Here is a 26,331-nt window from a genome sequence, read left to right on the forward strand (position 1 = left end):
TGGATCCTTGCCAAGTTGTGAGTGCTTCGTTCATGCAAACTTCCATCTTTTATTCGGTACTCACCGTTCCCATGGGGTATACTGGTACATAGGCTGTGCAGGGTTGAAGGTGCATTGGATACCCTGTAGGTTGTGACACATATCCTCCAACTGGCATGGTCCCCGTGGGAGTGTGCGTCTGCACCACATACCCCTGGGGGGCTGGTGGTGGGCCCGTGAAAGGCGTTTCCTGTAGGTATCCTTGGGCATCCTGGCGAGTAAGGGTGGCACTGGCTGGCTGGGGTGGTGGATCATTATAACCTGGAATAACCCCATTGCAGGGGCCTTCCCCTACAGGCTGATTATAAGGTGGGGGAGAGCTGTGGGGTCCCGAGTCTGGAGGGCCTGGAGAGATCAAGGAGAAAGAGCGAGAAAGAAAGAGAGGGAGTAAGACAGAGAAAATTAAAAAGAGGAAGAAAAAGGAGAAAAGGGGAAGGAAGGAAGAGAAAGAAAGAAAGAAAGAAAGAAAGAAAGAAAGAAAGAAAGAAAGAAAGAAAGAAAGAAAGAAAGAAAGAAAGAAAGAAAGAAAAAGATTATGAGTGACAGAGAAAACACAAGAGGAAATGAGAGACAGATAGGAAGACAGGGAGACAAGTGGAAGGAGAGGAAGAAAGGCAACTAGAAAAAAAGGAACAGAAAGAGTGGGCGTGATACAGGAGAAGTAAAAAGAGAGGAAGGGAGATAAAGAAGAAGAGAAAGGAGTGGAAAGGAGAGGAGAAGAGAGGAGAGGAGGGGAAGGGAAGGGAAAGGAAGAAAAAAGGAAAGGGAAGGAAAAAAAATGTGTGAGACAAAGCAATATAGAGAGGGAGAGAGAGTATTACAGGGAGGCAAGTGGAAAGAAAGGAAGATAGATTGAAGGAGAAAAAAGAAAAGGAAGGAAACACGTAAGACAAAAAAGGAAGGGGGGAAGGAAAAAGACAGAGGGCGTTAGTGAGAGAAGAGAGGGACTGACAGAGAGAGGGAGAGAAAAAGAGAGAGGGAATGAATGAAAGAAAGGATAGAAAGAGGGAGTGAGAGAGAGAAATAAAAGTAGAAAAGAGGAAAGGAAAGAAAGAATGCAAAAGAGAGGAAGTAAGAGAGGGAGACAAGTGGGAAAAGTGGAGGAGAGGAGAGATGGAGTGAAGAGTGAGACAGAGGGAGGTAAAAAGAGAGGAGAAAGATTCAGAGAAAAAGAAAGAAAGGAAGGAAGGAGAGAGAGAGAGAGTTGGGGAGAGAGAAGAGAGGGAGAGCCAGAGAGGAAAAGTGAAGAAGAAAAGGGGAATGAAGGAGAGAGGAAGAGAAAGAGCGAAAATTAAAAAAATAGAGATAGACAGAGAGAAGTATAGAGAACGGTAGTGAGAGAGAGAGATAGACATTAGGGAAGGAGTGTGATGGAGAGAGAAGACACAATGAATGTGAGTGACAGAAAGAAAGAGAGAGGAAGAGAGAAAGTGAAGCGGACACAGATAGAGTGAGAGAGGAGAGGACACTGTCACACAGAGCTGCAGATAACAACCTCCTGGGGCAATAACAGGTCAGAATACACGAGAAGTGACAGGGACAGCCACAGTACTCTATATATAGACACACAACATATATACACTGTATACTTACTGTCCATACACACTCACACGTATATATTAGTGCACAGTATTTTAATCTACTTGTTAGGGTGACCTTGTACATGTAAAAATACAGACGTGGCACATGGAGACAAGTGCATGGATGAATACATAGGTGACAGATTGATTTACTAAAACTGAAGAGTGCAAAATCTGGTGTACCAGTGTATGGGAGCCAATCAGCTTCCAGGTTTTATTGCCAAAGCTGAATTGAACAAGATGAAGTTAGAAGCTGATTGGCTACCGTGCACAACTGCACCAGATTCTGAGTGCACCATTTTTAGTAAATCTGCCCCATGGTGACATGTACATGTATAAATACATAGGTGCCACATGGTGACATATACATGTATAAATACATAGGTGACACATGGTGACATGGACATGTAAAAATACATAGGTGACACATGGTAATATGTACATGTATAAGTACATACATGACACATGGTGACATGTTCATGTATAAGTACATAGGTGACACATGGTGACATGTATAAATACATAGGTGACACCTATGTATTGGTGGATGGTGGATACATAGGTGCCACACAGTTGCATATATATGTATAAGTACATACATGACACATGGTGACATGTTCATGTATAAGTACATAGGTGACACATGGTGACATGTTCATGTATAAGTACATAGGTGACACATGGTGACATGTATAAATACATAGGTGACACCTATGTATTGGTGGATGGTGGATACATAGGTGCCACACCGTGGCATATATATAAGAACATACATGACACATGGTGACATGTTCATGTATAAGTACATAGGTGACACATGGTGACTTGTACATGTATAAACACATAGATGGCACACAGTGACATCATACATATGTGAATACTTAGGTGACACACGGTGACATTTGTATTTGGACCTATACTGACACACAGAGGTGCCCGCAGTGTACCTGAGCAATGTACAGTGTACCCGAGCAACGTGCAGTGTACCCGGCCTAACACAGTCTGACATCTGGGGGTGTGGGTCACCCACTCACACACAGCCCCCCCCCCCCCCATTCCTTCCTCTCTTCCTTGCATCTGACCAGCACCTATATATCAATGAGGATGATGATGACGGAGATGAGGATGATGAGGGACCACGGACACGACACGAGAGACACAGACAAGATACGTTATTGTTTATTACGGGGTGAGCAGAACACAGGTGCGCGATTTTCTGGATAAGAACGTTTGGAATCGATCTTAATATCCCCTCCCCCATTTTTTTTTTTTTGCTCGGTCCATGAGCGCATCTGTATTCTGACCGCTCTCTCACCTGTCTTCTCGCTGGACATGTCTCTGGAGGGGGGGAGATGGGAGGGAGCTGTGCTGATTTTTTTGGGGGGTCCTCAGATGGAGTTGTCGGGATACGGGGATCTCTCCTCGCCCCCTGTCAGTCTCCCCCCCTCGGCAGTTCGCTCTCTCCTGATCCTGCACCAATTCCTCCTGCAGCAGCAGCAGCAGCCTGTCTGTGCGTCGCCCTCCCCTCCTCCTCCTCCTCTCTGGTTCTCCCCCTCTCTCTTCTTTCCTCTGTGATTCCTCCTCTTTTTTCTCTAATTCCCCTTTTCTGTGTTTCCCCCCACTGTTCCTCTCTCCTCCACCTCCGTTTCCACTTCTCTTCCCCCCTCCTTCTGTCCTTTTTTTTCTTCTTTATTATTATTCATCTTTTAATTTTTTTTCATCTTTCTTTTTTTTTTTTTTTTTGTATTTCTTTTGATGACATTGCTGTCCTGCTGGCTTTTCTCTCTTTTTGATCTCCTCTTAAAGGTCATTTGTCAAAACAATAGGCTAGCCTTAAAGATGATGTCAACATTTCCAAGGAAGGCATCAATCGGCTTCTCCCTATGGGGGGTGGGGGGGGATTTAAATCCCAGCTAGGCACTTGTGTATTTACTAGTCAGAGATGGTGGAATAATGACACAGGACGGGCGGATGCCAATGCTGCCCTTGATAGAACGGCCATCCTGCAGGAAGGTTTAGGGCACAAATAACGGCAAATGTTACAAATTACAAACACAGAAAATCATTTCAATTGAAAGGAATATATGACTTAGCATCTTATCGGTCCTTTTTTTTTTTATTTATAAGCAACACCATCCATACACAAAAATGAATAGTATTGCAGTTTACTGGTCCCTACGTGTGGTGACTGCATTCGTTTTTTTGTTTTTCACACTTTTTACATTTTATTTTAACCCAGTGATCCTGTCATTAATGTATACATGAACCCTCACCTTGTAAAACAACCCATTGAGTTGAAAATAGAAATGAAAGGAAAATATTTGTGTATTGATACAAAAAAACAAACAAAAAAACCCTTACCTTTTTTATAAGTGATCACATACCCTTTGTTCTGCTCTCATAAGGAGCTTAGAGAAATGGAGGAGGAGAAACAGCAGGACACTGATCTTCCCAGTGAATGGCTGTGTAGGGGGGCATGTCAGCACAAGTCTGATCATTGGAGGAGAGCTCACTGAGTTCCCAGTACAACTAGAGAACTGACCACGTTGTGCTATCATGCCTAGTGTGGTCAGTTTTTAATAGGAAAGCAGAGGGACTGGCAGGAACATTAGGGACTTCACACAAAGGAAGCAATACAAAGAGAACAGGATACTTTTTCATACAAGTACATGGCACAGCAGGCACATATCAGGAATAGGAAATGTTGGGTTACATATTCTTTAAAGCCGAACTTCACCCAAAAATGGACGTTTCGCCTTTCTTCCTCCTCCCCCCTCTACCATAATTGGAATTTTTCTGCGGGGAGTAGGTACCTAGTTTTGACAGATACCTGCTCCCATTTCCATTCTCACCGTCTAGGCGATCAGATCAGAAGGTCAGAAACACACCTACAACCTCCTGGGACATGTCACGGATCCCAGGAGGCTGCGGGAACATTCACATAGCGCATGCACAGTAGGGAGCTGGCTGCGAAGCCGCAAGGAGTCACAGAGGGCTTCCCACAGTTAACATGGAGGCAGGGCTGTCTTAATGCATGGGCACCACTGGGCACTGCCCAGAGGCTTCAGGTGCATGGGGGCCCCATGATAATTTTGCATTACGTCATACTTGCCAACTGTCCCAGATTTACCAGGACAGTCATGTTTTTACCAAGCTGTCCCAGGATGGCCCGGGCAGTGTCCCAGAACCTGTACTGTGGCCTCCTGATCCCAGTTCTCTGCCCCATGTGTTGATTAGTCTTTATGGCACGCAACCGGCACTGTCTGTGATCGCTGTGTCCTACGGACACAGCTGATCACATTGCAAGGTAAAAGGCCAATCACAGCAGCCTTTTACCACATGATCAGCTGTGTCCAATGACACAGCAGATTACAATGTAAATTGGCAGCACAGTGGCTAAATGGTTAGCACTTCCACCTGGCAGCACTAGGATCGTTGGTTCAAATCCCAACCATGGCACCACCTGCCTGGAGTTTGCATGTTCTCCCTGTGCCTGCGTGGGTTTCCTCCGGGTACTCCGGTTTCCTCCCACACTCCAAAGACATGCTGGTAGGTTAACTGGATCCTGTCTAAATTGGCCCTAATATGTGTATGAATGTGATTTAGGGACCTTAGATTGTACGCCCCTTGAATGTTAGGGACTGATGTGAATGTACATTATATATGTAAAGTGCTGTGTAAATTGACGGGGCTATATAAGTACCTGAAATAAATAATAAATGCAGGGGCGGACTGACAACTCATGGGGCCCTCAGGCAATAGGAAATCATGGGGCCCCTGTGTCCATGACCACACTCAAACTACACCTAAAAAAGCCTATGAAAGGTACCAGGGGCATCTCATGGGGCCCCCTACTGACCCCGGGCCCTAGGGCAGTGCTCGAGTACCTAAATGGTCAGTCCGCCCCTGGTTGCCGGTTATCGGCAGCACTTCCCTCTCGCTGCCAAATCCTGCACCTCTCAGTGAAGCTGCAGCACCCTCTCATCTCTGCCTCCCCCGATCTCACCATTCAGCAGAGTCAGGTAACTGACTCCACTCCTCCTCTGGTCCTCCTCCAGACCCTGCACTTCCTGCTTTCCAGCTCTGCCCCCAAAGGGGGTGCATGATGCTGTAAGGGAGGATGTGGGATTCTTGACATGTGATGTAATGGGGGGGGGGGGGGTGCTCTGGACATCTAGTCTTACTGATAATGCAGATATGGCCCACGATGAAATGGAGTTTGACACCCCTGAGTTAGAGGGTTGAAGACAAACCATTTACCACTGACAGAGATGCTTACAGTGATCAGCTTTTATTTATTTAAGTAAAACCTTTATCCCAAAAGAAACAAATCTGTTGCTGTAACTGCTGGTGTAATTGCCATGTGAGCTGGAGTTGGGCACTTGTTAGTGTATCTAAATCTGCTAGTACATCTAATGCTCCCCTCCCCCCAGGCTATGAATGCTGCGGTCCAAGTGTGCCTCCTACGTGCCTTCATCAAGAATGGGGGCACTCGTAATACAGGAGAGGAGGTGTGTTAGTGCCCTGATCACCAGGTGAAATAAAAGGAAAAAAAAAACGAATGCAGCCACCACATCTAATGACTGTTAGCTGCAATATAATAAATGTTTGGTTTTGGGTTTTATTCTGCTTTAAATCAGTTGGCAGCATAGAAAATAGTATATTTGGTCTAAGCACAGCAGGAAGACACACTCACTGTGCAGTACTACTAAAATTGGAGAACAGCCTGCATATCAGATAAGCAACTCTGGTGTCCTCATACACAGATATCTTTACAAACTGTGCAAAGAAAGAATTTTTCTATTAAAAACTATTAATAGGATTTTTCTGGTATAATAATGATTATTATGAATTTTAAAAGACTTTAGATTCCTTTTAACTACTTAAGCTCCAGAAGATTTTAGGGCATGGGCAGCACAGTGGCTAAATGGTTAGCACTCCCGCCTGGCAGTACTAATTCAAATCCCAACCACGGCACCACCTGCCTGGAGTTTGCATGTTCTCCCTGTGCCTGCGTGGGCTTCCTTGGGGTACTCCAGTTTCCTCCCACACTCCAAAGACATGCTGGTAGGTTAATTGGCTCCTGTCTAAATTAGCCCTAGTATGTGTATGTATGAGTGCAGGGACGGACTGACAACTCATGGGGTCCCCGGGCAATAGGGGATCATGGGGCCCCTGTGTCCTTGCCCAAACTCAAAAAAGCCTATGAAAAAGGTACCAGGGGCATCTCATGGGGCCCCCTACTGACCCCGGGCCCTCGGGCAGTGCCCGAGTTTCCAAATGGTCAGTCCGCCCCTGTATGAGTTAGGGACCTTAGATTGTACACTCCTTGAAGGTTGGGGACTGATGTGAATGTAAATTATATATGTAAAGAGCTGCGTAAATTGACAGCGCTATACAAGTACCTGAAATAAATACATTTTCCCCCTTCATGACCATTTTTTGCTATTCGGCACTGCACTACTTTAACTGGCAATTGCACGGTAATGAAACACTGTATTTATATAATTTTTCACACAAGTAAAACTTTCTTTTGGTGGTATTTGATCAACACTGGGATTTTTATTTTTGCAATATAAATGAAAAAAAGCCTGAAATCTTTTTTAAAAACTATATTTTTTACTTTTTGCTATAAAACATATCCAATAAAATTTTTTTTAAAAATCTAATTTCTTCATACATTTAGGCCAATACGTCTATATTAATTAGTTAGTATGAAAGTTATAGTGTCTACAAATTATGGTATATACAGTATATGCACACTGCTCAAAAAATGAAAGGAACACTTTGAAAATACATCAGATCTCAATGGGGAAAAAATCTCCTTTTGGATCTCTGTACTGATATGGACTGGGTAATGTGTTAGGAACATAAGGATGCCTGTGCTGTCTCTCCAATCTAAGCATTGATAGTGTGATCTCTGTAACTTACTGTTGTGATGAGATAGCGATAACTTCAACCTCAGTTGGATACCACAGTCAGTGACTCAATGGATAAGACATCTTGTAGATCTTGTGAAGTTTATTCCAAAAACAGAGAATCTTACAACAATGAATATTCCATAGGTCAAAAGATCATACTGGTTCTGCTCCATGCCATGAGGCTAGCTGATATGCATCTCTGGGAAAAGGGGAGGGCTATCTATACAGCATTAACTAAACCAAAGGAAAGGGAGGAGCAGAGACAAAATATATAGAAAACATTTAAAGGCATATGATAGTCAATATGACAGTCGTGCTAAACATGACAATGCCCCATTGTTTGATGGAAATGAAAATGATCGACCTACAGAAGACTGAATTCAAAGACACACCGAAAATCAAAGTGAAAATGATGCAGCAGGCTAGTCCATTTTGCTGAAATTTAATTGCAGCAACTCAAAATGGTACTCAATAGTTTGTATGGCCCCCAAGTGCTTGTATGCATGCCTGACAACATTGGGGCATGCTCCTAATGAGAGGACGGATGGTGTCCTGGGGTACTTCCTCCCAGCTCCTGGACAGCCTGAGGTGCAACCTGGCGGCTTCAGATAGACTGAAACATGATATCCCAGAGGTGTTCTATTGGATTTAGGTCAGGAGAGCGTGGAGGCCATTCAATGGTATCAATTCCTTCATCCTCCAGGAACTACCTGCATACTCTCGTCACATGAGGCCGGGCATTGTCATGCACCAGGAGGAACCCAGACCCACTGCACCAGCGTAGGATCTGACAATGGGTCCAAGGATACCTAATGGCAGTCAGGATGCCATTGTCTTGCCTGTAGAGGTCTGTGCGTCCCTCCATGGATATGCCTCCCCAGACCATCACTGACCCACCACCAAAACGGACATTCTGAGCCATGTTACAGGCAGCATAACATTCTCCACGGGTTCTCCAGACCCTTTCACGTCTGTCACATGTGCTCAGGGTGAACCTGATCTCATCTGTGAAAAGCACAGGGTGCCAGTGGTGGACCTGCCAATTCTGGTGTTCAATGGTAAATGCCAATTGAACTCTATGGTGCCAGGCAGTGAGCACAGGGCCTACTAGAGGACATCCGGTCCTCAGGCCACCCTCATGAAGTCTGTTTCTGATTGGTCAGAGACATTCACACCAGTGGCCTGCTGGAGGTCATTTTGTAGGTCTCTGGCAGTGCTCATCCTGTTCTTCCTTGCACAAAGGAGCAGATACTGGTCCTGCTGATGGGTTAAGGACCTTCTATGGCCCTGTCCAGCTCTCCTGGATGCTCCTCCATGCTCTTGAGACTGTGCTGGGAGAAACAGAAAATCTTTTGGCAATGGCACGTATTGATGTGCCATCCTGGAGGAGTTGGACTGCCTGTGCAACCTCTGTAAGGTGCAGATATCACCTCATGCTACCAGTAGTGACACCTAGCCAAATGCAAAACTAGTTAAAAACAGAAAAGACGAGAAGGGAAAAAATCTCAGTGGCCTCCACCTGTAAAACCATTCCTGTTTTGGGGGTTGTCTCATTGTTGCCCATCTAGTGCACTTGTAAATTTCATTAACACCAAAGCAGCTTAAACCGATTAACAACCCCCTCTCTGCTACCTAACTGACCAGATCAATATCCCGGGAGTTTAACTGACTTGATGCCATACCCTGATTAAAAAGTGTTCCTTTAATTTTTTTGATTTTTTGAGCAGTGTATATACTGGAATTTTTTTTAATGTATTTATTTATTTCTTTATACTAGTAATGGTGGGCATGAGCGATTTATAGTGGGACTGTGCGGCGGGCAATCTGACACTAACGTACACTTTGTGGGAGCTAACTGACATCTCCAGTGACACTAATACAGTGACCATTGCTAATAAACTGTCACTGTACTAATGACACTGGGAAGGGGTTAACATCTAGAGGCAATGAAAGGGTTAACTGTGTGCCCATTGTTTACTAACACAGGGCTGTCTTCTGTCATTCATTTCAGCTTCTGCTGTAGCGAATGACAGCATAGTAGGGGCGATGGGTGCACGTGCGCCCCCTATCCGGTAATGCCTGATCGTGTACGGGATCCAACGCAGAAGAGCCACTACCCCGCAGTATAAATACATGGGACAGTAGTCAAGTAGGTAATATGAAACCCCACAAAAATTGTTTCCTGGTCGGGTAAATGCAGTTGTATATATTGCAAGCAGCAGGAGAGACAAAAGGTCAGCACTCTGAGATAATAAGAGCTCACAACGACCGACCGCTGATCACTTGGTTCTTGGTCTTCAGTGAGCAGAGAGCGGTGACTGTCAGTCAGCTGCTCTCTGCTCAGCCCCTCCTGTGCATGGGGCGGGAGCGGCTGGCTCAGGCTCTCGGTGACTCGCTGAAAGGCTAAAGCAAGCCATACATGGGTTGAATTACGATTTTTTGATCGAAAATTGAAAACATCGTTCATTCTGTAATCCGATGGTGCCACCAATGATTTCAAAAATCGGTCATTTTTCACGGATTTTCCAGCATGTCCGATAAACGAAATGGGGATGAACCACGAAAATCGGCCGGTGCCATTGCCCCACTAACAGAGCGAAAATCAGCCAATTATTCTTAGGTCCGATTTTTAAATGAAAAATCGTTTGGAAATCGACCCATGCATGGCCGGCCTAAGCCAGCTGCTGGTCAGGAATCGGGGTGGATCTCCTGACTGTAACAATGGGATCTCTCCAGAGCCTGGACCAGCTCTGTGACATCAGCCTTCAGTGGACCAGGGGCGGACTGACCATTTGGAAACTCGGGCACTGCCCGAGAGCCTGGGGTCAGTAGGGGGCCCCATAAGATGCCCCTGGTACCTTTTTCATAGGCTTTTTTTAGTTTGGGCAAGGACACAGGGGCCCCATGATCCCCTATTGCCCGGGGGCCCCATGGGTTCTCAGTCCGCCCCTGCAGTGGACATTAGCCTGCCGTCAGCTAAACACTACACAGGGCACAGAACGAAGTGCACTCCTGTGATCCCCAGGAGAAGTTGGGCCAAAAGAGCTTTGAAAAATCAGCTTGCCCTTAGAACCAATTTAGGCTCCATGTACTCGGGACGCTTCTGAATGATGGAAACTGACTGCTGGAAAATGTAGATGAAAAAAGTCTGTTTAGCCGCGTTTGCATACCGCATTTATGAGCGTTTGCGTTTAGAAGCTGTTTTTTAAAGATAACCTCAGGAGACCTTCCAAAATGCCCAGAATGCACTGAAAAATAGTAAAAAATTTACCATTTCAGACATTTTGAGAGCAATAGAGAGAGCAGAAGCAGAGAGAGCAGTATGCAGGGGCGGACTGACCATTTGGAAACTCGGGCACTGCCCGAGGGCTTGGGGTCAGTAGGGGGCCCCATGAGATGCCTCTGGTACCTTTTTCATAGGCTTTTTTGAGTTTTTGAGTTTTGATCGCCTATTGCCTGGACTGAGTTGCCTGGATTGGACTGAGTTGTCAGTCCGCCCCTGGCAGTATGTGTTGAGATTAGCTGTTTTTTTGGGGTTTTTTTGTGGTGTTTGGATGTGTTCCAGCTCATTTCTGTGCAGAAATTATTGCAGCAGTGTCTACCATATTTTCTTTCATGCGAATCCTCATAGTATGGTGTACCGGGTCCATTTGAGTACCGGGAAAATGCTTTGCATGCATTTTTCATGATGAAAAAAGGTTCTGGACAGCATCTGGGAATGGAACAGGTAAAAAAAATTTCCAAACTCAAACGCTTATAAACGCGGTTAGCTGCGTTTACACGTGTTCACACACGTTTACAAGCATTTGGCGTTTGAAACGCTGATAAAATCTACTCCTGAACGCAAGTTTTGTGCGTTCAAAAAAAACGACCGTAAACTCAACTGCCTGTAAACGACTGTAAACGACGATGTGTACATGGACACATAGGAAAACATTAGGAAGAGTTCAGGGGCTGCTGAAAAAAATGCTGAAAAGCTCCTAAATGTGAGTTTATCAGCTGCAGTGTACATGGAGCCTTAAAGTGCTATGAAGCCCAAAAGCAAATATTTATTATATTGATGACCAATTCTTAGATGAGATGCCTGCATTAGTTTTCTTTTTTTAGGATTTCTTTCCTTTACTTGCACCTGGTGATCCAGCCAGTAATTCTATGGTTTGTAAAAAAAAAAAAATCTGTCCTGCAGATGTAGCAGTAGGAGGATTGAGACAAACCATTTTGACATGAGCGCTTACAATGATCAGCTTTTATTTATATAAAACCTTTATCTCAAAAGGAAAAAGACAGTTTGCTGTAACTGATTATAAAATGTGAGCTGGAGTTTGGCTTCAATTTGTTCAGTGTACAGGCGTACCTCAGTTTACGAATTTAATGCATTCTCCGGGACGTTTCGTATTACGGAAAATTCAGAACCGAAATGCAGTTTCCCATAGGAATGCATTGAAAACCAATTAATCCGTTCCGGAGGCCAGAAAAAAAGTTAAAAAAAGTTGTATCTGTTCAAAACTCTTTATAAAATGCACTTTAAAGGCATAAATACTGTACAGGGACATGAATGGCTCCAAAACTCGATGCAAAAAACACTCCAACACCTCCACATTCCACGCCACGTGCTACCCACAGACTCCCGCATGCACGGGGCCGGCGCTATAAACCTCCCAGGTGCAATTCATCCTGGGAAACTTGCTTCGTATTGCGAAAAAAAATCAGAAATGTATTGAAAAATAATTATTTCCGGACGTCAGAAAAAAAGTCAAAAAAGGTCTTATCTGTTCAAATCTCTTTATAAAGTGCACTTTAAAGGCACGGGGCCGGCGCTATAAACCTCCCAGGTGCAATGCATCCTGGGAAACTTGGCTCATATTGCGAAAAAAAATTAATAAATGCATTGAAACCCAATTAATCCGTTCCGGAGGTCAGAAAAAAAAAAAAAAGTCGTATCTGTTCAAATCACTTTATAAAGTGCATTTTAAAGGCACAGGGCTGGCGCTATAAACCTTCCAGGCGCAATGCATTCTGGGGAAACTTGCTTCACATTGCAAAAAAAATTTGTAAACCAAGGCATTATTTTCAATGGATTTTCATTCGTAAACTGAAAATTGCGTTAACCAAAGCTTTCGTAAACCGAGGTACGCCAATGTAAATCTGCTAGTCCATCTAACACTCCCCTCCCCCCAGATTAACAATGCTGCTGTCCAAAGGTGCCCCCTGTGCTTCTTCATCTAGAGTGGGGGCACTCAAATACAGGAGATGTGTTACCAGCCAGATCAGGTGCTTCATCATTACTTTTATAGAAAAGCCTGAGCAAATGAATCCTCAAACTCCTGCGCTGGACGATGAGCTCCACAATGTCAGTAACCCCACATGGAGTACTTTTTGGGAAGGCAAGCCTTGCTGCCCTCAATGGACCAGGGAAATCCAAAGGAGCTGTGTGCAAAGAAACAAACAGAGGGCGCGCGGGCCTAGTGCATTACCAGGGGCGGACTGACTACTCATGGGGCCCCCGGGCAATAAGGGATCATGGGGCCCCTGTGTCCTTGCCCAAACTCAAAAAAGCCTATGAAAAAGGTACCAGGGGCATCTCATGGGGCCCCCTACTGACCCCGGGCCCTCGGGCAGTGCCCGAGCTTTCAAATGGTCAGTCCGCCTCTGGTGTGGAGTATACATTTAAAGCATAGAACACAAGCATGTGTGGCCTAGAGTTCTGTGCTCTATAGACAATAAATGCAGAATAAATCGCAGGAAGATAGATGGCAGCGGATGTCTACATACTCAGAAGGATATAAATAAACTGCAGAAACCCCTTAATTCTACGTTCACACCTATGCAGGTTGCGTTTGAGGCGTTTCTGCATTGCGTTTGTGCACTTGCGTTTTTGACTCGTTTTTGATGCGTTTTGTTAAAATTTTTCTTTTTTTTTTGTTGCTAGGCAGATTTTAAACACAAAACCTGTAAAAAATGCAAAAACAAAGCAAAAATGCAATACATGCTTTTCTGCAGCATTCCCATTGAAGTCTATAGAACCAAAAACTCAAGGTTTTGCATTCAAAAAAGTCCCTGACCCTTTACAATAAAGGCACCGGGTGAAAACGCAGAGATGTGAACATGTCCCATAGGAAACCATGTTTCTGCAAAACACTGCAGAAAACGCTTAAGTGTGAACCTAGGTTCAAGCCTAGTAGAAGGTATAGAGCAGTGGTCTCCAAACTGTGGCCCGGGGGCCAGATGCAGCCCTGTAGGCCATTATTCCTGCCACTGACAACAATGGGGTATAATTCCTGCCAGTGACACCTACAACAGGGTACTATTCCTCCCACTGAAAACAACAAGGGGCCATAATTCTCTCCACTGACAATAAAAATCAGACACTATTCCTCCCACTGACACCAACAACGGGGCAGTGTTTCTTCCCCTGATACCAAAGATGGGGTATTGTTTACTCCCACTAGGCACAGTCCGGCCCCCCTAAAGTCTGAACAACAGTAAACTGGCCCTTTGTTAAGAAAGTTTGGAGACCCCTGGTATAGAGGATGCAGTTGTGGGTTCCGCAAGCCATTTAGACCAAACCTTGTCATATTTCATGAGGCAGCCCCTGTGTCTGTAGGTGTCCTTGTAGAGAGGTAGACTAGCATTCACCAGCTACTTCCAGAAGGAGATGGGGGGGGGGGGGGTTAGACTTGTTCCAGTGTAAGGTTATAGCTTTTCTTGCATAGAAAAGAAGATATCTGACCAGGGTCCTTTCAGTCCTGGTTGGGATTATGTTTTCAACCAAGCCTAGTAGGCAAACCATTACGTTTGGTCTCAGAGGAACCAATGTGAATTTATTTACTAGGGTAAGGACCTCCCTTCAAAAACCGGAAACCAAGGGGCAGTGCCAAAAGATGTGGGAGAAGTCCCCCGGGGAATAGCCAGACCTCCAACACTCTGGAGAGCAGAAGCTGTTCATCCTGTGGAGCCTAGAGGGTGTAAAATATGCCCTATGCACAATCTTAACTTTTATCAGTCTATCTCAGAGGGAAACCAAAGATCTGAAGGGAAAGTCCCGAATATCATCTAAGTCCTGAGCATCTCTCAACCACCTATGTTGAAGGTTCTCCAATGCAGGCTGAGAAATTGATACTAGATGGAGATATGAATAGGAGGTGGGTTTTTCAGTGCTTCATTCTAAGCACTTGTTCCAGTGTGGATTGGAGCAGGGCCGGAGAGACCCCGGGGAACTGAGCATGAAAGGCATGGGAGAGTGAATGGGGCCTGATTACTTTTGATTTCTATGTGTGGCCCTAGACCAGAGGTTCTCAACCTTTCTAATGCCGCGACCCTTTGATACAGTTCCTCATGTTGTGGTGACCCCCAACCATAAAATTATTTTCGTTGCTACTTCATAACTGTAATTTTGCTACTATTATGAATCGTAATGTAAATATCTGATATGCAGGATGTATTTTCATTGTTACAAATTGAATATAATTAAAGCATAGTGATTAATCACAAAAACAATATGTAATTATATATTGTGAAATATTTTTATCACCCCCATAAAAATACATCTGCCCCCAATAATAATGATTACTCGACCCCCCTCTATAATGACCTATCATCCCCATAAAAATACATCTGCCCAGGGGCGTACTGACAACTTATGGGGCCCCCGGGCAATAGGGGATCATGGGGCCCCTGTGTCCTTGCCCACACTCAAACCACACCCACAAAAGCCTATGAAAGGTATTAGGGGCATCTCATGGGGCCCCCTTCTGACCCCGGGCCCTTGGACAGTGCCCGAGTTCCCAAATTGTCAGCCCACCCCTGCATCTGCCCCCCAATAATGATGATTACTCCACCCCCCTCTATAATGACCTCTCACCCTCATAAAAATACATCTTCCCCCAATAATGATGATTACCCCCCCATAATACCCTATCACCCCCATAAAAATACATCTGCTCCCAATAATGATGATTAGCCCCCAAAATAATCTATCCTTATAAAAATGCCCCCCCAAATGATAATTTGTCTGCCCTTCTCCCCCTCTATAATAATTTATCTCCCCCATAAGTTATATATCTGCCCCCCATAATAATTTATCTGGGGGGGTACAATGAGAGCCCCTTCCACTGTACGATGGGGTAGGCACTAACCTGGATTTGCCCCCTGATCTTGTTGAGTGATCCGGGCATGACATTGGCCACTTTCAGGCAGTTCATGGGGTCGATCGGTCGGCCGGTCAGGTCGGTCAGGGCCGGAAACTTCGGAATGATCGGAGCGGCGGGAGATCTCCGCACAAATCCTCCGCTTCAAACAGCTGCACGCGTCCCGGCACAAAGCCCGACCAATCAGGGACGGACCGGTCTACCAATCAGCAAAGGCAGAGGGAGTTAAATCCCCCTCCCCAGAGAGGGGGGCGTGCCCAGGAGTGATTGACATGTGTCTGACAGCTGCAGATTGTATAGATTCTATCCGCCTGGAGACGGATAGAGGAGCGGTGTCTCGGTTCCTAAGACCATCGGAAATATGTGTTTTCCGATGGTCTTAGGCGACCCCTGTGAAAGGGTCGTTCGACCCCCAAAGGGCTCGCAACCCACAGGTTGAGAACCGCTGCCCTAGACAGTTCTTCTTCCTCCAAGAGAGTCAAAAGGTTAGACACCCCTCTTGTAGATATTTGCCAGCACACCACAGATCTTCATGTTGAGTCCAAATGGTTTTTTATTGAAGCATGATCACATCACAAGCAAGAGAGTACAACGTTTCGGAGTAATGCAGGACCCGTTTGTTAGGCATGCTTGATGAAGGAGTCCTGTGTGATTCCGATATGTTGCATTCTCTTGTTTGTGATGTGATCATACTTCAATAAAAAAAAACATGTTCTCAACGTGAAGATCCATGGTGTGCTGGCAAATATCTACACTGTGGGGTTGATGTACTAAAGCTGGAATGTGCAAAATCTGGTGCAGCTCTGCATAGAAACCAATCAGCTTCCAGCTTTTTATTTTTGTCAAAGCTTAACTGAACAAGCTGAAGTTAGAAGCTGATTGGCTACCATGCACCCTCCAGTTTTAGAAAATCAGCCCGTGTGTCACACATATTTCAAAAACATGTGCATGCGCAAAAACGTGCCTCTTTCTTGGTGCATGTGGGGTATCATTAAAGTGAAACTAAAGAAATGCCCGTAGCGAAATAAAGAAGAAATAGCGCAGGGCATACATGACTAGGCCCAGAGTGGGGGAAGGAAGAGCAGAAAGGGTTAAGGTAGCTCCAAGGGGGATTTGTTATTGTTAGTGGGGGGTAGCTGATTGGTAGAGGTTGGTGTAGGTGGGGTTTTGCTGCACCTTAGGGTGGGAGGTTCTGTGAGGGGGCGTCAGTTAGCTGGACTGCAAGAGTGTGAGCTTCCCTCCCGCCCTCCCTGTTTGGGTGAGTTTTGGGTCCCTCCAGGTAGAAGGGGGGGATTATGTTGGTTCATGGACGGTTGTTGGTCTTTGGAGGCGGTTCTTATTTGGACGGTAAACAACAATGGTGTGGGACCCATCGGTGGTATGGGGGGCCCGGGGGACATTCCCAGTTAACCGAGGTTTAACTGGAAGGTGGTGGTGCTGCACTGCGGACGGTGTGGTTGTCTCCGAGCTGGTTGGTTGCGGCTGGAGGCCTAGTGTATATGGTTGTCCGCAGGTGCATTTCGGATCGTTATGGGGTGCCTTCGAAGACCAACATCAATTCTGTGGGTTTCTGTTATAAGGAATGGTTGGTGGCGGTTGTTGGTCTTTGGAGGCGGTTCTTATTTGGAAGGTAAACAACAATGGTGTGGGACCCATCCGTGGTATGGGATGCCCGGGGACATTCCCAGTTAACCAAGGTTTAACTGGAAGGTGGTGGTGCTGCACTGCGGACGGTATGGTTGTCTCCGAGCTGGTTGGTTGCGGCTGGAGGCCTAGTGTATATGGTTGTCCGCAGGTGCATTTCGGATAATTTTGGGGTGCCTTCGAAGACCAACAACAATTCTGTGGGTTTCTGTTATAAGGAATGGTTGGTGTATTGTAACTTGAGTTGTTAATAAAAGGCCATATTGGCCATTTACTCCAAAATTGGTGTTATGTCTTTTGTTAGTATAATTGGTTAGGGGGAAGGGGGTTGGCGCGGAACGGTAATGGTGATAATGGGGAAGTGGACGAGCCTATCTCTGGTGCAATAGTCAAGGCTTAAATTACTAAAAAACAAACATGTCTATACTTACCTGCTGTGTACAGTGGTTTTGCACAGAGCGGCCCCGATCCTCCTCTTCTCGGGTCCCCCGCCGGCTCTCCTGGCCCCTCCCTCCTGTCGGGGGCCCCCACAGCTAGCAGCACCCGAGCAGGAACATTCCCAAGTAGCCATTCACACAAGGAGCTGCAGCTCAGCCCTGTCCCCTCTCTTCTCATTGGCTCACTGGCTGTGATTGACTGCAGCAGGAGCCCATGGCTCCTGCTACTGCCTCAGCCAACGAGGAGAGGGAGTCCCAGGATAGCTGAGATTCCAGTACACATAGCTGGATTGAGAGGGGGCTTAGGTTAGTATTGGGGGGGATGCTGGACAGAGAAGGTTTTATACATGCATAGAATGCAATGCCTTTACTATCATTGTAAAGTGGAGTTCCACCCAAAAAGGGAAGTTCCGCTTTAATGCATTGTCCCTCGCTCCCCATTAAGGATTGGCACCTTTGGGGAGCAGGTACCTGAATTTGACAGGTACCCGCTCCCATTTCCACTGTGATCGCCTAGGTGATCGGAAGCGGAAGTTGTCCTCCCTCCCCGTAGTCTTCTGGAACACGTGACAGGTCCCAGAAGACTACGGGGCCATTCACAAAGCGCAGCACTTCTTGTGCATGTGCAGTGGGTACCCAGCTGTGAAGCCACAAGCTGTCACAGCCGGGTGCCCACACTAAAGATGCCAGCACCAGGGAGAGAAGACAGCCGATGAAAGCAGCCGTGGTGAGGACCAGGGGTGTATTTACCACAAGCCAAACAAGGCATTTGCCTAGGGCGGCATCTTTCAGGAGGGCAGCAGCATTTTTCAGGGGGGCAGCACTGCCCCGCAAAAGAAGGGATGGAAGAAGGGACACACGCAGCATGGGGACCAGGTGGGATCTGAGAGGCTGTGAGCTACTTGATGGTGTATGCAGAGCCTGACTCTTTTTACCAAGGATTTCTGGAGCTGTGAAGGTGAGTGACTTATTTCTTCCCAGGGTGGTGGGTTGCCAGTGTATGGGGGGCGGTGGTAGTGGAAGGCTCTCTCAGGTGGGGTGCTGGGGTGTTGTTGGTCAATGTCAGGCTCTCTCCACGGGGGAGGGAGGTGTTGGTCAGTGTCAGGGTCTCTCTGTGGGGCGGGGGGAGTCAATTTTTGTGTTGCCTAGGGCAGCACGAAACCTAAATACACCACTGGTGAGGACACCACAGGACCGAGGGACAGGTAAGTGGCTGTATTTTATTTTGTATTTTAGTTTTTGTAGCTGCTGACTTTTTTTTTTTCAGCTGGAGCTCCACTTTAACAATAAATGGCACCACTAAGTGCGACATGCTCACACTCATATGCTGCCTAAGCCCCGGTTCACATCTATGCGGCTGTGCGGGCCGCGTTTTGCATGGGCACGAGAACCCATTCATTTGAATGGACTCCCGTGCCCTGTGACACTCAGGGAAGAAGTCCCTGCACTTCTTTGGAAACCGCAGCCCACTCAGGAACCTCGGTTCCCAGTACGGTTGCAATTTCAAGTGCGGGCGGCGTGCCATTAGCGCCCGCAGGTCCGCATTTCTCTGTGCGGGTGGTGCGGCTGCACTGATTTTCGTGTGGATCCACAGCGGCACCACCCGCACAGATGTGAACCTAACCTCAACGCCTGCGATTTGCAAGTGTTGGTGTAATGCTGCAAATGTGGTCGGGGTCCTAATCATGAATGATCTGTTTCATTTGCACAGCTAAAGAAAAAAAATGATCTTTAACAATCCCATAAAAAAAAAGCAATTTAAGGATGATCATGTAATAATTCTGGGAGACAATATTACATGTAATTAGTTGGGATTCATTAACGAAGCCACAAGGCAGCCCTGGAAATGATTGTTCAGTTGTCGGCAATTGTGGTTTATTAGGACCAGTCAGCTCTGCCTCCGTCACGTTTTAGTTATATTGCTTCCCCCCCCTCGGGAGAATTCTATATTCTTCTGCCACTTCCTAAGAACATTCCGCCTTTATAATCCTTCCTCCCGCTTAGCACAGGTAACAAAGCTTTAATACAAACCTTTAATCATACTGTCAGCGCCAGCGGCGGCTGCGTCACTGCCCTCTCCTGCCTGGGCTGCGCTATTCCCTCTACACTCTGCTGGGGACTTTCATCTCTGCCGTTCCTATAGCAGGTACACAATCTCCTGTCCCTGCCAGAGAACGAGGACGGACTGACTCATGCAAAGTACAATTACCCAGAAACAGCAAGATTTTCATCAGACATATTGTTTTTTTTTAGGAGCATGCATGCTACATAATGTGTGCATCAGGGGTGGACTGACCATTTGGAAACTCGGGCACTGCCAAGGGTCTGGGGTCAGTAGGGGGCCCCATGAGATGCCCCTGGTACCTTTTTCATAGGCTTTTTTTAGTTTGGGCAAGGACACAGGGGCCCCATGATCCCCTATTGCCTGGGGGCCCCATGAGTTGTCAGTCCGCCCCTGGTGTGCATGTAGCACTTCCACATATTGCCTCTCACAGAGATCACCTACATCCCCCCCCCCTTATAATCTTCTTAATTGCTTTTCTTTCCAGAAGAACAGAACCATCTTTGCTCAGGAATCAACCAGTGTTAGCATCTACATCTATGGCTGAGCTGCTGGTTTAGAGATGACAAAATCCAGTAAATCCTGGTGCCTTTTGCAGTTCTTGACACAGATCAGCCTCTGCTGCCACCTCCTTGCTTGTGATTTGCTACAAAATTACAATGCACAGCGGCTAAATGGTTAGCACTTGCACCTGGCAGTACTAGCACTGTTAGTTTAAATCCCGACCACGGCACCACCTGCCTGCAGTTTGCATGTTCTCCTTGTGCCTGTGTGGGTTTCCTCTGGGTACTCCGGTTTCCTTCTACACTCCAAAGACATGCTGGTAGGTTAATTGGATCCTGTCTAAATTGTCCCTAGTATGTGTATGTATGAATGTGAGTTAGGGACCTGAGATTGTACACCCCTTGAGGGTTAGGGACTGATATGAATGTACAATATATATATATATATAAATATATATATATATATATTATTACTCAGGATTTATATAGCGCCAACCGTTTGCTCAGCTCTTTACAATATAACGGGAGACAATACAGCAACAATACAGTTCAATACAAGAGGGATAGGAGGGCCCTGCTCCTTGGAGCTTACAATCTATATATATATATATATATATATACACACATATAAAGCACTGCGTAAACTGACGGCGCTATATAAGTACCTGTAATAAATAAATGTTGTGTGGTCACTGGGGAGAGGTGACTGAGAAAATGCTTGCAGCTAGCTGATGACATTGTCTCATACTAGGAAACGTCACTGTACTGGAGCTCAAGGAGTGCTTTTTACCCACCTCAATACTGGACACTTTCACCCCCTTTCTGCCCAGGCTAATTTTCAGATGTCAACACTGTCACACTTTAAATGCCAATTACTCACTCATGCAGCACTGTACCCAACTCCAATTTTTAGCATTTTTTTGAGACAGAATGAGCTTTCTTTTGGTGGTACTTAACCACTTGCCTACAGGGCACGTATACCCCCTTCCTGCCCAGGCCAATTTTCAGCTTTCAGGACTGTTGCATTTGAATGATAATTGCGCGGTCATGCAACACTGTACCCATATGAAATTTGTATCATTTTTTTCACACAAATAGAGCTTTCTTTTGGTGGTATTTACTCGCCACTGTGTGTTTTATTTTTTGAGCTATAAACAAAAAAAGAGCAAAAAATTTGAAAAAAAAAGTTTTTCTTTGTTTCTATTATAAAATTTTGCAAACAGGTAATTTTTCTCCTTCACTGATGTGCATTGATGAGTTTGCACTGATAGGCAGCATCGATGGGCACTGATAGGGCAGTACTGATGAGGTGGCATGGATAGGCAGCACTGATGGACACTGATAAGTGGCACTGTTAGGCAGCACTGACTGATGGCACTGACTGGCGACACTGATGATTAGTGCTGATCCGTTCTCTGACAGTTGCTGGTTCTCGGCAGTACTTTCCTCACACTGTGACAGCGTAAGGAAAGTGCAGCCGATAACGGCAACTGCATTTATCAGTGATTTGCTGCGTTATTGGAAACAGCTGATCATGTGGTAAAAAGCCACTGTGATTGGCCTTTTACCACATCACATGATCAGATGTGTCCATAGGACACAGAAATCACAGAGATCGCTGGGGGCATGCGGGAGATGTCATATGACGTCCTCCCAGAAGTGGACAACCTCGCTGTAGCCGTCATTCGACTATAGCGCGGTTGCCAAGTGGTTAATCACCACTGAGGTTTCTCTTTTTTGCTGTATACAGTAATCAGCATGAGTCCACCCCTTTTGAAAAGTAAGTTTTTAATCAATATCTCAATGAACACAAGAACAAGTTCCAACATTTTGGCAAACCTGAGTTTTATAGAACATTTGTTCGGCTCATTACATCAAAGTAAGGTTAATAATATAACTTAGATTACAAAATCTTCGGTTTTACTTGATATAGTTGAAGCAAAAATGAATCCATCCCACAACAAAAACGACTCCATCTAGTATTTTGTATGACCTCCATGAGTTGTAAGGACAACACCAAGTCTTCTAGGCATGGAATGAACAAGTTGGCAACATATTGCAACATCTGTCTTTTCCCATTCTTCAAGAACAATCTCTTTTAGAGCCTGGATGCTGGATGGAGAGTGATGCTCAGCTTGTCTCTTCAGAATTCCCCATAGATGTTTGATTGGGTTCAGATCAGGAGACATACAGTACTTGGCCACTGAATCACTTCCACCCTGTTCTTCTTTAGAAATGCAACAGTGGCCTTAGATGTGTGTTTTGGATGATTGTCATGATGGAAAAGTGCATGACGACCAAGGGCACGGAGAGATGGTGGCATCCTCTCTGTCAATATAGAGCAGTACATCTGTGAATTCATGGTACCATCAATGAAATTCAGCTCCTTGATACTTTCTGTACTCATGCAGCCCCACAGAAGGACACTGCCATCACCATGTTTCACTGTAGGCTCCATGCATTTTTCTCTGTACTCCTCACCTTTGTGACACCATACAGTTTTGAAGCCATCAGTTCCGAAAACATTTATCTTGGTGCACTTTCAGAAAGTACATCACAAGTGCGGGATATAATAGAATTCGATAGCAAAGTGTAGCTAACCCACAGGTGCACTGCGCTTCACCCACGGAGCAAGTAAACCGCATTGCATCAGCTTGAAAGCAGCCATAGACAAATTTCACATGATTGGTCTGATCAGGTCTGCCTGCCCATTTTTCAGGTTGAGCCAATCGGACCAGCCGTTCACCACTATAGTGTGTCGAATCGAAGGGTCCGTAGAGTGGGCTGTGTCCATGTCCATCCTGCATATGTGTGAGTGGACACGGACCCGTCCTCTGCCCCCTCCTTTCATTGTGGCCTATGATCATTTACCAAGTCACTTAAGTGGCCCTCACAGGTTTGGCACCCCTGCTATAACTGCTTATAACAGTGATGATCACTGTAATAAGAAATATTTTTTTATGAATTGCATCCATTCATTGCCAGTGAGTACTATTGTGATAGCTGTTATTAGCCACAGATATCACATGGTACAGATGCACTGTAGTTGGCTGTCTGTACCATGTGATCACTGTGACCAATCACAGAGATCATCTTAATAGTACACAATGAATGGCTATGAATGAAAGTATTCATGGTGTACAACTGTCATGTGATCACTGTGATTAGTCACAGTGATCCCACGGTACTGGGACCAACCCAGTACAATAATCTGCAGCACGGCCTTTAGGGCATGCCCAAGGTGCACAACTGGGAGGGCATCATATGATGTCTTCCCGGGATAAGGTAGCTCCAGCTTAGCCATCATTTGACTAGGCCATGTGGGAAGAAGTTAATGATAAAAGAAGGAGCTTTTTTGAAAAACGATATTGTTTTTTGGATATTGTGACATGTCAGGGATGCATTCATGCAGATTTGTTAAAGAAGAAGTCATCTCACTTTGATTTTTATTATATTTATTAATGTGTTCTGTTAGTGCATGTAATACTGTGTCCAATTTTCCTATGTGATTTCTAAAGCTTGGAGAGGGCACCCCTATGCGGCTAGCAAGGAGATAGCTGCTTTGACAGAGGGCACTTTACTTGCACTCTTATCACTTGCCTGGGACAAGCATACCTTGCATAGGAGTTTGGGGGGGACAGGGGGCAAGCAGGTAAGGAGAGCAGCCATTGCCTTGCTAGCTGCAGTGTCAGAACACAAATATAACGGGAGAGAACATGAATAAAAATGGAATTGAGACTTCTTTTAAGTTACTGAAAGGCCCCCTTTAAGTCTGCTCTAACCACCTAGTAGCCAATAATACCTGTGTAGGGATCCGCTGCCCTCTACGGTCAGCCTTTAGTATCACAGTGTAAAGTATAATTATGTATGTCACTTCCAGACTCTTGGGAAAAGATCCTGGATGGAGGAAGTGGAGAGAGAGAAAGTCTAAGCCACATGTTCTGTCCATGCTACTAATACCAGATCAGAAGAGATGATTATTCCAAGATAACTAGAACTGTGTTCCAGGCTGGTCGGGTAATAGTCGGAAGGTCTCTTCATCACCACAGATCTTGTCTTCAGATCTCCCAACAAAAAGACTGATGCGGAATCATCCTCGGGGCCCCTGCAATGGGACTTTGCTGCAACATTCATCTGAAGGTGTCTCGATAAATAACTGTTTTTACCCAGGTGTATGTGCACAAATCCACCAGGACTCCTATCAGGCCCTTTGCTGATAATACCTGTTTGTACATTGAATGTATGTACTTTTATCAATCTCTTCTTATCCAAAGCTTGTATTATAACTATACTTATGTTATATTCTGGTTGTAGTAGTTCTCCTGCTCCCAATTACTTTGTTTAGATTAATGATTAATTTTCCAGGAATATAATCCACTCTATCCTGGATAGAGGCACTGCCAACTTTATTATCAAACACACTCTTCCTCTTAGTGAAGGTTCTGGTTCTCTTACCTAAAGTGGAACTTAATATCCCCCCCTTTTTTTTTTTTTTTTAACCCCCACTTACCTGGTTGCAGGTCCTGCACATTCAAGATACTCACCCGCCCAGCGGATCCAGCAATGTCCTGCTGAGATCCACTTCTTCTTTGCACCCCCTCAGTCCCGCACCACCATCTTCTTTTGTGATGTCATCAGTAAGCTGCCAGCTTTTCCAGGTTAAGCTGTTGGCTTCAATGATGACACTCTGCCTGGCCCTGCCCCCTCCTCTTTTCCCAATAAAGGACTATGCCTCCTGGGATATGAGACATACATTTCCCAGGAGACAATGTGGGCAAAGTGCGTGTCATTAACCTAGACCAGGCATAGGCAACCTGCGGCTCTCTAGCTGTTGTAGAACTACATTTCCCATGAGGCATTGCAACATTACAAACTGACAGTTACAGCTATGACTTGCAGAGGTATGATGGAACTTGTAGTCCTGCAACAGCTGGAGAGCCACAGGTTGCCTACCCCTGACCTAGATGAATGACATGCATGGGGGAGGGGAAGGCACCAGGTTTTTTTTTTTTTTTTGTTTTTTTTTTAAATGACTAAAAAAAAAAGAACCTTCTTTATGGTATAATGGAGGCCATATGCAGCATATTCAATAAGCAACCCTGATGCCTTCCAGGTGCAGAGCCACCAGAAGTCCTAGCCAAGAGGCAGATTTATTTCTTTATTGATTACAAGTATTTACAGTATATAGCACCAGCTAATTAAGCAGTGCTTGACATGCTGTACATTCACATCAGTCCCTGCCCTCAAGGATCTTACAATCTAAGGCCCCATCTCACAAGTACATATCAGGGCTGCTTCAGACAGGAGCCAATTAACCAGCCAGCTAGGAATGTTGGAGGAAACCCCCACAAGCAGAAAATTCAGACTCTATGCAGGTAGCGTCCTGGTTGCAAATTGAACCAATTGACCCTCTTGCTGCAAGGCAGGAGTTCTAACTACTAAGCCACTGTGCTGTAAATAACTGCATCCATTCTCATCAGCAGGGGATCTGTAAACAGATCTCCTGCTGAATCGGAGCCAAATGGAAAATCTGTTAAAGTGGTAATAAACCTAAAACCAAAAATGTAACATTGCAGCTTACAAATCAGGTGTGGTGGCTGCTTTAGTTTCTTTTTTAAGTTTTTCCCTCTGTTTTCACCTAGTGATCTGGCCAGTAACACCTCCTGTATTAGAGAGCGCCCAGTCTGGATGAAGGAGCACAGGAGGCACGTTTGGACAGCAGCGTTGTTAGTCTGGAAGTGTTAGATGTACTAGCAGATTTGATTGCTTTAAGGAACCCATGTTAGGTCTACAGATAGGCAGATGGAAAGGGATGTATGTCTGTTTTAAATCCAACTTTGCCAAATCAATTGTGTTTAGGTCTAATAAAATAAAAAAGAATGTAGATGTTTTGCATTTTTTTTAACCTAGACAGACTTGAAAGTAAGAGTTGAATTTCACTCTTAACCCCTTGACGCCGACGTCACACAAATATGCGGCCTCACAGAACTGGGCTTTT

The 26,331-nt window shown here is 45.4% G+C and overlaps 1 protein-coding gene and 1 long non-coding RNA gene across 2 annotated transcripts in view; one reads left to right on the forward strand and one right to left on the reverse strand.

The window, feature by feature from the left end:
* The window catches only part of PRRT1 (proline rich transmembrane protein 1), a 47,949-nt gene extending 44,806 nt beyond the window's left edge, over positions 1-3,143 (reverse strand). The window contains exons 1-2 of the mRNA XM_089693397.1: positions 2,935-3,143; positions 65-384 (exon numbers count right to left, since the gene is read on the reverse strand). Of these exons, the coding sequence (XP_089549523.1) occupies positions 65-384; positions 2,935-2,953 (339 nt within the window). The 5' untranslated portion in view covers positions 2,954-3,143. The remainder of the gene's footprint in view (positions 1-64; positions 385-2,934) is intronic.
* On the forward strand, positions 2,696-26,217 carry LOC149449319 (uncharacterized). Its single transcript, XR_016315427.1, has 2 exons — positions 2,696-2,808; positions 24,214-26,217. It is a non-coding gene; the product is annotated as an uncharacterized LOC149449319 (long non-coding RNA).
* The last annotated feature ends 114 nt before the right edge of the window (positions 26,218-26,331 follow it).

Source organism: Staurois parvus, unplaced genomic scaffold, assembly GCF_062004578.1.
Source record: "Staurois parvus isolate SC_StPar_1 unplaced genomic scaffold, SC_StPar_1.0 ptg000631l, whole genome shotgun sequence".
In the NCBI taxonomy this organism is placed as follows: Eukaryota; Metazoa; Chordata; class Amphibia; order Anura; family Ranidae; genus Staurois; species Staurois parvus.